Consider the following 13,376-nt stretch of genomic DNA (forward strand, 5'->3'; position numbering starts at 1 on the left):
CTATGTTTCCCAGTCAGATTGAACGTAACCCACTTAAGTGACCTACTGTCAATGCAAGTAACCTGATCACACTGAAGTGTCAGGTAAGGGTGGAGGGGAAGCAAAAACTGCCAGCTATTCATATAAATTGTGGGGCAGCTACTGCATTCACAAGAGGAGCTGCCCTCAATTCATTTGCACCAACAATATATTGTGCCTGCATTGCTTCAACTGTCATGTTTCCTGCTACATCTGTATCAATGTACCTGTAAAAAAACGACATGATTTTTGTGTGCTCACTAATTCATAGACTTGAATGGTTGAGACAAGTGGAGAAATGATAAAACAAAAGAATGCATGCCACAACTTTTTCTCAGTGTCTCTGTCTGAAAAACATTGGACGTGTGAAATTTCCCTTTAACTATAATGGATTCATGTGCTGTCCGTTTTTTTCACTAGAAGCACATGGACAGAAAGTGGTTAGTGTGAAAGGTCCCTTAGTCGTAGGAAAGAATTAAGTGAGTTCTTTCGAAGGAGCCATTCTTTCACAAGTGTTTGTAATGGTAGACTATAAGGCTGGGCCCTGGACTTTATACATCTGTGGCAATGTAGTTGAATAATATACTTTTATCTATATAGTGTTGACATGTAGGTCATATCCGCAAGAAGAAACAATAGCAAAATGTGTATTTTGACCTGTAAACTGCCAGCCATACCATACCAGACCAGTGGATGTACTATAAAGATTGTGTAACACAAAACACACTGTATTATGGGTCAATTCATAGAGAAAGCTGCTGGATGGTCTCTCCCATTGTCACAACACTGGACAGCCAACAGAATGGAAAATTATGCATGGGGCTTGTCAGTGGCACTCCTGGAGTTAGGGTGCAGAGATAGGGTTGTACCCCAAATATATAGACAGAGGAACCTCGCACACCCGAGGAAAGTGCTTAGCCACCATTCCTTCTGTGCCAAATCTACCCAAGTGTGGCAACCTTTGGACCAGGGTCACAACCTGTGGACAAGAGACACAAGACCAAAACTTCACTATTGGAATTGTTGTTGACTGCATACTGCAAGGTGTGCAGAAAAATTATGATGTTCTGGAAGGATACAGAAATCACTGCCACGCAATGCTATGAAGGTTGGTTCATTGTATGTATAGTATTTTGTCTTTCTGTTTTTCAAAAGTTGGGAGGTATGATTATACTTTGTGGGGACATTATACTATGTGAAGGTCATAAGGGTGCACATTATACTATGTGGGGTCAAACGTGGGCCAATCTGTTGTGAGGAGGACATCATACTATGTGAAGGTCAAGGGGGTGATGCATTATACAGAATGTGAGCACAAAGACACTGTAAACACACTCGATGAAGTAATTATCATGTGACGTAGATGAAGTATCAATCCTACACACGAGAGCACCAAATGTATGCAGTTGATACGTCTGCTTTATCAGCCTCTTTACACTGTAGACTCGCCTTAATGGAAGCACAGACTGGTCTCCAACAAAATGGCCGCCACAGAGCACTGAATTCCTTCTTCGGATTTCCCGACACAGACTATAGGGCGGAAATGACGCAGTATTGCTTGTCTGGATAGTAAACAGTTGCTATCGCAGAGGCTCCATTTTATATTGTAAGACATCGAAGCCAGGATGGGGGGCGTCCTCGGCCTTTGCTCCGCCGCCAGCTGGGTAATTACCGGGGGCTGCATTGTGGATGGGCAGTAGGGACTGACTTGCTGTGTTGTGCTGCCGGGGTGTTGTGGTGCTGACACATCCACTATGGAGAGCTGAGACGGGTGCCAGTGACATGGCATTTCTCCTCAGCTCGCCGTCATGGCTGGCATTGTGTTCAGGACACAGGATATTTCCCTGTAAAATGTTCTTTGCCGTATTCTCCACTCCGCATACGTGGCTTCGGTTAACCCCTGGCATCCCGTGTCATACTTCATCGGTCTACGAAGCTGAGATATGAGAAAGTATATGGTGGGATCCTAGGACATCCCATCTATGTGTGAGGACAGATTGCCAGCTTGGATCCCTGGTAGTCCTGATGACAAAGCAGGCAGTGATTTCCACATTCCCATCTGTGGCTAGTAAATATAGAGAAGCTGCAGTACCAGACAGAAGAGAGCGACACCGTGCCTGATATTATATGATGAGTAGGATTTTGTGATCAGAGGGGTTCCCAGTAGCTGATCCACCACAGAACATACAATAATGGGGCATCCCAGGATGATGTCAGCTGAGTGTAATAGCACTGAAGCCATGTCACCATTGAGTGTATCAGTTGTCGGTGAACACGACTGGAGATAGGTGTCATCAGTTACAGTATGTGTGATGGATACAAAGGAAACATTTCTTCCACCTGTATCCCATTCTGTTTGGGTCTTGCACCTTGGCAATTGTTCCTAGCAGGGCGCTCACTGCTTTCATCCTCACTTAATGCCGTATCAGGGGGAATACTGAATTATAGGGATACAAGTTGATCCAGACATGAAAATCTTCACAACTGACAATCAAAAGTGACCATACAGATGGCCAAAGCCACCGATTTCAACTGGACCAGCTGACTGTGTAATGTGCATCGAGGTGTCCTGATTTCCCCCAGGGATGTTAAGAATTGTGGAATTTTAAAGGGATTGGCCAGGACCTAGCAACCTTGGATAGTGATGACCTATCCAGTAGATAAGTCATCAGAATAAGAATGGTGGGGATCCAAGACCCTGAGCCGCATATCTGTTTTTTCTCTAAACAGCAAAGTCAGGGCCATAGGCAGCAATAGTCTAGAGCTGACTCATTGAGTTTTATGGGAGAGTTTTCTAGACATGCTCTTTACAAGGAGGAATAGTTGCAGTGATGGGGTACTGTTGGTGTGATCTATTATAGTATTGTCTCACTTGTTTATGATGTCAGTGAGTCAACTCCAGACTTGCTGCTTAGCGCTATGACTATAATGTAAAACAAGGAGAATCTCAGGCAAGATGGCAGCCCCTAATCATAAAAAAGAAGAAAGAAACAATACCCTTCAATACCTGGTTTTATTAAATAATAGTCATAAAAAATTGTCACTACATTCCTGTTGGCAGTTCAGTCATGTGATGGATTCGTAACTGTCATTCAGCTTCTGAAGGGTGCCTTGGATGGATATGTGATTGTCGGACTGACGTGCCAAGTCATACAACAATTGGACTGGCTTGTCTTCTTTGTCTATGAGACTATTACATCCAGGATCTCATAGACCTACTTCCAGCTGCTATCACATGACCAGCCTGGGGATCTGTTCGGCAGCTGAGTACAGTGAAGAATCCATTGTTCGATTTAACTCTCTGCTATAGGGGTTTTCCCACAAATCAAGGTATTCCTTAACCATAGGATAGGACAGGGAATAGTGTTCAGGTTTACATAAAAAATAATATATAGTTGCTTTATGATATTTAAGGTTGTTAACTCAAAATTCATAATGCCCCACAGTTTGCCCCTATAATGACAAGCATTTGTATTGTGATTTTCTCACACAAGTGACTTAAAGCAGAGGGTAAGTTGGTGACTGTCTTACAGGCGCTCATCCCCAACACCCGCAAGCGTCAGTTGTGTTACAGGGAGCTAAATTTACATATTAGTATATTTTTGGCATGTGGGAGGAAACTCAAGTAAAGATGGGGAAATCCTACAAACACCTTGGTGATGTTGCCCTTGGTTGGATTCAAATTCAAGACCTCTGTGCTGCAAGACTACAGTCCTAACCACTGCAGAGATTGAACCCATCCATAACTTGGCTGCAGATGGAGGACCATGTGGCTGCATCCATCAGTCAGTGTCCTTCAACGCATACAGTCACATGGTCCGCCAACCATAGCCAAGTTCTAGATTGATGGCTGTAGGTGCTGGAGGCTGATAGAATGGGGCAGTGCGATCATCAGTTATAAAGAACACAGCACAGTAGCGATTGTTGCTGTTCTTCTATGTTATAGCTCGCATGTATAATGGAGGTCTGAGCACTCAGGAGAACCAGGGACTTTAAATGGTAATGCTAGAGAACCCCTTCTTCCTGACAGATGTGCATGGCCAAATTTTCTGGACAGTGCCACACGACTTCATTGGTTTGCCCAGTGACCATCCAGTGCATATCACAGTTTAATAGCTGTAAATGTCTCTTTTTCAGATACCATGCCTTTGTGGCAGTGCACCATGTCTCCTGTGTCGCTGCTGCCCCAGTGGGAACAATTCCACTGTTACCCGGCTCATCTATGCCTTCTTTTTACTACTTGGTGTTGGAGTCGCTTGTATAATGTTGGTGCCAGGAATGGAGGAACATCTTAAAAAGGTCAGAAAACTGTCAAAAAATAATAACAAGAAATAATCCATGCAATCTCGCGTATGTGCTTTTGTAATGCCATTGTCTAACCAAATAATCTTACAGATTCCTGGCTTCTGTGAAGGAGGAATCGGATCTTCAATTCCAGGAGTGAGTGGACATGTGAACTGTGACGTGCTGGTTGGATACAAAGCGGTATATCGTGTGTGCTTTGGAATGGCCATGTTCTTCCTTCTCTTTTCTCTTCTTATGATTAAAGTGAAGAGCAGCCAGGATCCACGTGCTGCAGTGCACAATGGGTGAGCACCTCTGTTGATTAATTAAATGTGAAGGTCGTGGTTAGATCTAGATAATTTATCACTTTCGGTTATTATTCGTCTTTTGCTTTTCTCTCTGCAGCTTTTGGTTCTTTAAGTTTGCAGCAGCCACTGGAATTACTGTTGGTGCATTTTTCATCCCTGAAGGACCTTTCACAACTGGTAAGCCTCTACTTTTCTGTGAGGAGAATCCATATTTTAATTTTGCATGGTTGCATTATTTTTAATATCCATGACAATGTAGAAAAATGTGCTTTTAAAATATTTTCTTCTCTCTGGTACAATAATTTTTATATTTTGGCAGCACATATTATTATGGCTAGATCCTGTGATGTGGGAATGCTGCTGACCTTATTTTATTTTTTTCTTTTTATCATTGTATCATGTATTAGCCCTAGTTACAAGTTTAATACAGCCTTGACTTTTGGACAACTTTTGATTTTCTGGCAGTATTTGTGTCATTAATACATTTTTTAATATACTTTATTAACAAATGTTGTCTCCTTTCTGCAAAATCCTCCATTTTTCACTCTTCCCCTTGCTTCTGTATTGAGAGCTGTTTCTGCCTCTCACTGAATGTTACTGTGTATGGTGTAAGGGCTGTGTAACATGGAGAGAAAATGAGGATAGGGGAGGGTCACTTCAAACTGTTATATCGTGGACATTATAAAACATAAACTGGAGTGCTGAGAAGTGGTAAATGTGTCCCATGTATGTTTGTAACATAGATAATTGTAATAGGTAATTTTTTTTATTTCAGTTTGGTTCTATGTTGGCATGGGTGGCGCATTCTGCTTCATACTCATCCAGCTTGTTTTGCTGATTGACTTTGCTCATTCTTGGAATGAATCATGGGTTGAAAAGATGGAAGAAGGTCATTCTCGGTGTTGGTATGCAGGTGAGTAATATTTATGCACACCTTTTCAGTATAAGGTACTAGTTCATATATTGAAATGGAAACGGTTTTGGATGATATTTGCTAGAAGAACAAAGGGGGGGGGGTCTACTGTTGGAGCAGCAGGACTAGAAAGATAGGGGCAGGAAGCCCCAACTTTTACCTGTCTTGGAGCCCCACCCTCCAATAGCATGTTACGCCCCCTATTGGCCATAGCTGCTCTCCTTATATCTCCCACCCTTGTCCACAGACGGTCTGAAGAGATGGGGCTTGCAGGAAAATATAGTAAATTATATGTAGTGCACAAAATATTTGTATATCTTTCCACATGATCTGTGAAAATAAATAGAATAAAATAATACAGCATTTGAATGACCTTTGTTATCTAATACATACTATACTTTGTTTCCTTAGCTCTGCTGTCAGCTACTGGTATTAACTATGCCCTGTCACTGGTAGCAATAGTGCTCTTCTATGTCTACTACACCCATCCTGACGGCTGCTCTGAAAATAAAGCTTTCATCAGTGTGAATTTGCTTCTGTGCGTTGGAGCCTCTATAATGTCTGTCCTCCCTAAAATCCAGGTACGGCCATATAAGCTTCAATTGTGTCCCCTGTGGGGTTATGTTGTCTGCTTATATAAAGTATTAAAGAGAACTTTTTACCACCTTCACTAAATACAGTTTTTAGCATCTAGTACTCTTTATAGGAGCTGCTCCACTCATTCCAGCACCATTGTTCCCAAGCAGTAAATGCAGTTTGTTTTGGTGCATGATATACTACTTAGGCTCTTTTGTGCCAGGCAGAAGCAGGTAAGGGGGTCAGTCTGGTCAGAGCTCCATTCAGAGGTGGACAGTGTCCTGTGTGACATTGCCCATCTGACAGTAGAGCAATCAGTACTGGGTCCACAGGAGACATCATTCATAAGTAAGTGACAGTCCATTGTTGGAGAATAGACAACCAGAAATGAAGGGGCATAGAGGTTAACTGAATTTTTGCATCCCTTTGAATTACTGATTGTTGAGGTCTCTCCACTGGGATCCCCACTGATATTTTTTTTCCCAGATGATCTAAGAATTACACTTTCTAAACACATATCACTATTGCTTTTATTTTCATTCACAGGAGTCCCAGCCCAGATCTGGCTTGCTGCAGTCTTCTGTGATAACCATTTACACTATGTATCTGACTTGGTCTGCCATGACCAACGAGCCAGGTATGTACAGTATGCATTAAATATGGCGTGATAAAGACTTTCTAGGAAATGCAGATGGTATTGGTCATACATTTCAGCATTTTTTATTTTTTTGTAAACTGTGCTGTAGATCGGAAATGCAACCCCAGCTTACTCAGCATCATTGGCTACAATTCCACCACCACTCCAGGTCAGGTTCAGGTAGTGCAATGGTGGGACGCCCAAGGAATTGTTGGACTTATCCTCTTCTTGCTGTGTGTCTTATACTCCAGGTATATACACATACATTATACAGCACTGTGTTGTTCACATTCTATTTTTAATATCTTGTTAGTTGCTAAAATTCATTATCTGGCTTTTGTTTTACAGTATTCGAACTTCAACCAACAGCCAGGTAAACAAACTGACCCTGACTAGTGATGAGTCCACACTGATAGAAGATGGGAGCAGAAGTGATGGTTCCTTGGGTGATTCTGATGATGCTCACCGTGCTATTGACAATGAGCGGGATGGGGTTACCTACAGCTACTCTTTCTTTCACTTTATGCTGTTCTTGGCCTCTCTCTACATCATGATGACTCTTACCAATTGGTACAGGTACGTTGTGTAGTATTTCTAGAGCAAATACATTTGTAAGACTTCTGTGCTCTATAGCAGAGTAAAGCTTTACTCCTTTGGATTTATGAACCATGTGTATGTGCCTAAAATGAGAATCTGTGAGAGGAAAGCAGGACAGTCCTCTTTTCTTTGTTGGGTTTCTAGACATTTGCACTGTGGGTGAACAGGCAGTAAGCCAGTTAATTTGATATTGTTGTCACTTCCTGTTCTATTACACGTCAGTGGGATTCCTGGCCCTTTGAGTTACATTATTTCATGTTATTGATTGTTTTATGGGAAATATTAGAGAAATCAGCATCCGTAATATAAATTTTGGCTGTGAGGGGAAATCTCTCACTTGACAAGTGCAGCTTTCTAGCCCATCACACGTGGATATGCCCTAGAATAATGCTTTGCCTTTAGCAAGTGAAGCTAGCCTCCTGCAATCTTAATAGCAAGTATTTCCTAATAAAGGAACCTTACAAGCAATGGTCCTGTAAATACAATTTCTTATAACACAATTTAACCAGTTTTAGGTGAACAGCCTTGCTGCAGTCGATAAATGTGCACCTTTATATAAAAGATACTGGACTATAAACTTAAAGCAGTCTCCTATGGATCTAAATCGCCAAACAATATATTTTTTTTTTTCTACGTGTGAATGGTGGTGGTGGTGAAGGCCTCTATGAAAACACTGCAGCACACCCAAATCTTTAAAGGGGCTCTATCATTGACAAACATGACGTGTTTTGAGCTAATCATATGCCTGAATAGCCTTTAAAAAGGCTATTCAGGTGATGCCCCCAGTTTTTCCAATCCCCCCCGTTTTTCTTAAAAAATCGGTAAAACCGATATGATAATGATGCTCACCGAGCCCCTTGGGTGTTCTCCTTGGCCAGCAAGTACCCCCTGTGTCATACCTCTTTCATACCCCTCCGTGGCTTATGCTCCATTGTGCCCTCCTCCTCCACACTTGCTGTAACTGCCTCCATCCTCTGTAGTCTCGCTCCTGCACTTCAAATCCCATGCATGCACAGTAATGCTCCGTTCTGAGCGCCATTTTGTTGTAGCTACCTATAGAACTCCGCATACTGCTCAGTAGGTGGGCCATAGGTTTTACTATGTGCTTTGTCAGTTTAGTGTAACGTTACTGGTGAGCTGCTTTGTACAATCCAACAAAATGATTTATCCGTTATATTCTCGCCATCTTTCATTGTATGTATGTATATATATATATATGTATGGAATATGCAACTACTGACTTAATTTTTTTTTTTCCTTATCCTCTAGCCCTGACTCTTCTTATGAGACGATGACTAGCAAATGGCCATCTGTGTGGGTCAAAATTTCCTCAAGCTGGGTGTGCATTGTTCTGTATGTTTGGACATTGGTTGCTCCGTTGGTGCTGACCAACCGCGACTTTGACTAGGGAAATGTATTGAGTGTAGTATGTCACATGTGCCAGGAGCACTAAACGTGTATAGTAACATTTTCCAGTTTTGCATGTTCTGTCCTAGCATTACCTTTGCATGATGCTGCAGTTTGCCCTGTAAAGTTAGTCATTTAGAGCTACACTCCATAGAACAGGCATTTGTCATTCCCATTTTCAATGCAGTATGTTTTACTGTAATCGTGTAAGATATTTCTTCTGAGGTGATACATGTTTGTCATATTGTGTTAAGAAGACACTTGTAAAATAATCATTTGGTGCATAAGCTAACAGTTGCGGTAATGAATGATGGAGGAGATGTCCCTGCGCTGCTCGAGCGGATCGCCGCGCAGCCGACCTGTCATCAGTTATATAGGGGCTATTCATGTATAGCAACAGTCATAAAGAATACCTTTTAATGATTTTTTTTTTTTTTTGTACCGTATACTAAATGATCTCAATGTATTTGCTTGAGCTATTCTTCGGCAAGCGTTCTGCAGTGTTGACACAAGCGCTTCTAATTTGGCTTGAGTGGAAGAGGAATTGCAGGGCACTAGACCATTGAAGAAACACCCATGGGAAGGAATTTTGTATAAGACAGGAGTTTTTCTAAGATCTGCTATACAAGGATATGTGCTGAAAATGTCTCTAGCCCTTAGATTTAGGGCCACAACTTAATGCATACAGGTGTAGAGAACACACAGAAGGCCTGGATAAGCTATGACAGAATAGGTTTGCATAATGTTCTTGGATAGTAAACTACAACTGTATTCTTCTGGAGTTGCCTCCCAAAGAATGGGTAAGTAGAAGAAAGCAGGTTAGAGCACTTAATACTGTGGTACTGAGGACAGTGAATGGAGAGGTCACTTGTATATAGATCAGTATTGTAAACTGGGACTCCTGTTTACCTGTGTTTTTGTGATAATAGAATCTATAGAGCTATAGTGTGTTTGTGTGTGGGTTTTTTGTTTTTTTTTCCCCCTCCAGGCTTCCTTCATTTTGTTCCTATTTAACACTGTGGAAATATTTGAAGGTGTTGTCTTACTAAATAAAGCAAAGAATTCTATTGCAGCACAGAACTTTTTTCTTATGCAACGTAAAAGATTTATAGCAAGTGCTATCATTTGTGCATGAAAGAAACCTGTCACCTCAGATTTTGAGTACTAAGTAAAGACATGACCACAAACATGTTGAAAAGTAATGCATACAAGTGTAGAGAACACACAGAAGGCCTGGATAAGCTATGACAGAATAGGTTTGCATAATGTTCTTGGATAGTAAACTACAACAATAAATCTTCCAAAATGGGATTCCCTGGTAATATATAAGCAACTGAAGATTTCCCCTTGAGCCATCTTGTTACAAAGTTTATATGGGATGTCTTTTTGATACCAAAGACTTAAGCTAATAATAAGTCATCAGTTTCAAATTTCTGGGGGTCTGACATCCAGATCCTGCACCAGTGAGTTGTCCTTTCAGATGATATACAGCAGATGGATCTGGAAGCAAAAGAGCATGTCAGAAGTACTGCATCCACCCTATTAACCCTGTCGGCAGGTTCATGCTGCACCGACCACATTTAAAGAGGACCTTTCATGTCCTCAGGCACATGCAGTTTTATATACCGCTAGGTGTCTTTACCAATATCTCTTCACTGTCAGAAGAGCGTTCGGGGGGGAGCAGAGGCGTTCCTCACCATTCAACGTCATCGCTGTCATCTGACAGTACAGTGCTATGGACAGTACAGTCAGGAGGGGCATTCCTCACAGCCCAGCTTAGACTGTCAGGAACGGCCTTCTGACAGCATAGATATCGGTAAAGGCACTGATGGCTCTTGCCCCGGGGCACATAAACGGGAAAGTCTGCTTCTAGCAGTATATATAACTGCATGTGCCTGAGGACATGAAAGGACCTCTTTAAGGTGGTTATCCAGCTTCTAAAAAGTATATGCAAATACATCCATAGCAGATTCACTGCATGTAAATAACAGTGATACATGGAGAATATATAAAGCCAAGGGAACAGTGAGTCTTTAGCACTGCTTTGGATGTACTTGCAGATAATTTTTAGAAGCAGGATAACCCCTTTAAATACTGACAGCTTCCTTTATTACACAAACCTGGTAAGTCTCCCCTGTTTACATAAAATACGCTCCAATGTGGCACACACTGCATATGAACTATATTTTGGCTTATTTTACTGGTGGACACAGCGCCATGGTTCCAGACCTGGACACTAGGAGGCTGATACTAGAAAAGGCAAAGATCCAAGAACAAAATGGCATCTAAAACATAACCTTGAATAATCAAGGATAAAAAACATGTACGATAGACATTAATAACAACAATGTGCGTCCCACCAGGGTCAGGTATTAGAAAAATTGCATATACACTCATAGTCCTCCCAAAACACAGTATGTATATAACAGGACATGGCGGTCCTAAAAATAAAACCAGTAAGTCTTATTGTGTCTGAGGTGAAGAGGCGCCAGATGAGTGCAAAAATGTATGGATAGGGACCAGCCCAGATGAGGCTTCAGGAATGACACAATAAGGGTGCATTCACACTGAGTAAACGCTAGCTTATTCTGAACGTAAAACACGTTCAGAATAAGCGGCGTCTAAAGCAGCTCCATTCATTTCTATGGGAGCGGGGATACGAGCGCTCCCCATAGAAATGAATGGGCTGCTTCTTTCACTCCGTGCAGTCCCATTGAAGTGAATGGGGAGTGCCGGCGTGTACGCTCCGGCATGAGCAGAGCTTGCCGTATACGCCGGCACTTCCCATTCACTTCAATGGGACTGCACGGAGTGAAAGAAGCAGCCCATTCATTTCTATGGGGAGCGCTCGTATCCCCGCTCCCATAGAGATGAATGGAGCTGCTTTAGACGCCGCTTATTCTGAACGTGTTTTACGTTCAGAATAAGCTAGCGTTTACTCAGTGTGAATGCACCCTTAGGGAGAAAAAGGGATAGAAGAAAGCTGTATAGAGGAAAAAACGCCTAGACCCTAATTGTAAGGGAACAGGACTAGCAGTACCCTAAATCCTACCCAGAGTCACCACCCTAAATAAGCGTGTACCCTGTCTGGAACCTATCCCTAATCTGGATATAGTAAACACTGACCCTAAAACAAGCAAAAAGTGTCAGAAATGTGACAAATCAAAAATAAACGTTTAAAAGACATACCATGCACCACCCGACATGCATGTTTCATTTGTGTACATTCAGTTATACACAACTCATCAGGGAATAGGCATAATGTGTCACAAACACTTGTAACACATACTCATGCAGTCTGAAGCATAGTGTTGGCCAACTTGCGTATAATAGAGAGTAAAATCCATACACAACTCACTACCAGTCACCACTTATCAGTCAACAGGTCAGATAAAGAGATCAAAGGGATTCTACCATTAAAACCCTTTTTTTTGTGGATAAGACGTCGGAATAGCCTTTAGAAAGGCTATTCGTCTCTTACCTTTAGATGTGATCTCCACCGCACCGTTCCTTAGAAATACCAGTTTTTACCGGTATGCAAATTAGTTCTCTTGCAGCAATGGGGGCGGACCATGAATGAATGTATTCATACATTCATATATATGTGTGTGTGTAACGCTTTGGCAATGCCAAATATCTATTCGGACGTGCCAATAAAGCCTATTTGATTTGATTATATATATATATGACTTATATATGGTATATAAATGTATATCTGTGAGTACAGTGGCGTAACATTAGGGGCCTGGCCACAACTGCTACCGCTGCAGGTTTTTTTTTTTCTTAATAGGCCATTACTGGCTGGAGTTATACCAGCCGGTTATGAGCCCTATTTACTTACCGATCCTGGCAGGGGCCGGGGATCAGTAAGTGACGTCGCAGGCCCCACAAGAACTATTATACTCGGGGGTCTTTTCAGAGCCCCAAGTATAATGATCAGAGGCCAGGGAGAGGTAAGAGAACAAAATAAACACTGTTACTTACCTCTCCACGCACAGGCATCAGGCCTAGATGTCTGACCTTACATGACCAGGACCGGCGGCCTGGGTCATGTGACGTCCGTACGTCATTAAAGATTGCTGACACCGCCGAGGACTGCAGGGAAGCCGGAGATAGGTAAAGTTTTTTTTTTTTTTAATGTTTGTATCCTCCCCTGGGTCTGAAAAGACCCCAGAGTATAATAACTGTTCATGGGTGTTCATTATTGGGCATAATACTGTGTACAGGGGCCACTATGGGGCATAATACCGTATACAGGGGCCACTATGGGGCATAATACCGTATACAGGGGCCACTATGGGACATAATACAGTGTGCAGGGGCCACTATGGGACATAATACAGTGTGCAGGGGCCACTATGGGGCATAATAGAGCACGCAGGAATGCGGCGGGGGGTCATTTGGTCAAGGTAGTCGGTGTCTGTCAGGAAGGGGGGGGGGGGGATGTCAAAAGTTTGACATGGGGCCCCGCCATTCCTAGTTACGCCACTGCTGCACGCCCCACTTTTCAGTTTTTTTATTTGTTAAAAAAGTTTAAAATATCCATACACATATACATACAGTGCCTTGTGAAAGTATTCGCCCCCTTGAACTTTTCAACCTTTTGCCACATTTCAGGCTTCCAACATAAAGATAT

General features: G+C 42.2%; 1 protein-coding gene across 1 annotated transcript; it reads left to right on the forward strand.

The window, feature by feature from the left end:
* Positions 1-1,554: 1,554 nt before the first annotated feature.
* SERINC1 (serine incorporator 1) lies at positions 1,555-9,164 on the forward strand. Its single transcript, XM_075268068.1, has 10 exons — positions 1,555-1,682; positions 4,156-4,317; positions 4,414-4,607; positions 4,708-4,787; positions 5,386-5,523; positions 5,935-6,104; positions 6,646-6,736; positions 6,846-6,987; positions 7,085-7,312; positions 8,603-9,164. Exons 1-10 carry the CDS (start codon positions 1,644-1,646, stop codon positions 8,739-8,741), a joined length of 1,383 nt encoding a protein of 460 aa, XP_075124169.1. The 5' UTR covers positions 1,555-1,643; the 3' UTR covers positions 8,742-9,164.
* The last annotated feature ends 4,212 nt before the right edge of the window (positions 9,165-13,376 follow it).

The sequence above is a fragment of the Leptodactylus fuscus genome, chromosome 3 (genome assembly GCF_031893055.1).
Source record: "Leptodactylus fuscus isolate aLepFus1 chromosome 3, aLepFus1.hap2, whole genome shotgun sequence".
NCBI lineage: Eukaryota > Metazoa > Chordata > Amphibia > Anura > Leptodactylidae > Leptodactylus > Leptodactylus fuscus.

What these genes read in the sequence shown, in the direction of transcription:
- SERINC1 (XM_075268068.1), top strand. Translation starts at nt 1,644, where the DNA reads ATGGGGGGCGTCCTCGGCCTTTGCTCCGCCGCCAGCTGG. An exon ending in CGTGCTGCAGTGCACAATGG is followed by an intron (nt 4,608 to 4,707) that starts GTGAGCACCTCT and finishes TTCTCTCTGCAG; the next exon opens with CTTTTGGTTCTTTAAGTTTG. An exon ending in TGAAGGACCTTTCACAACTG is followed by an intron (nt 4,788 to 5,385) that starts GTAAGCCTCTAC and finishes TTTTTATTTCAG; the next exon opens with TTTGGTTCTATGTTGGCATG.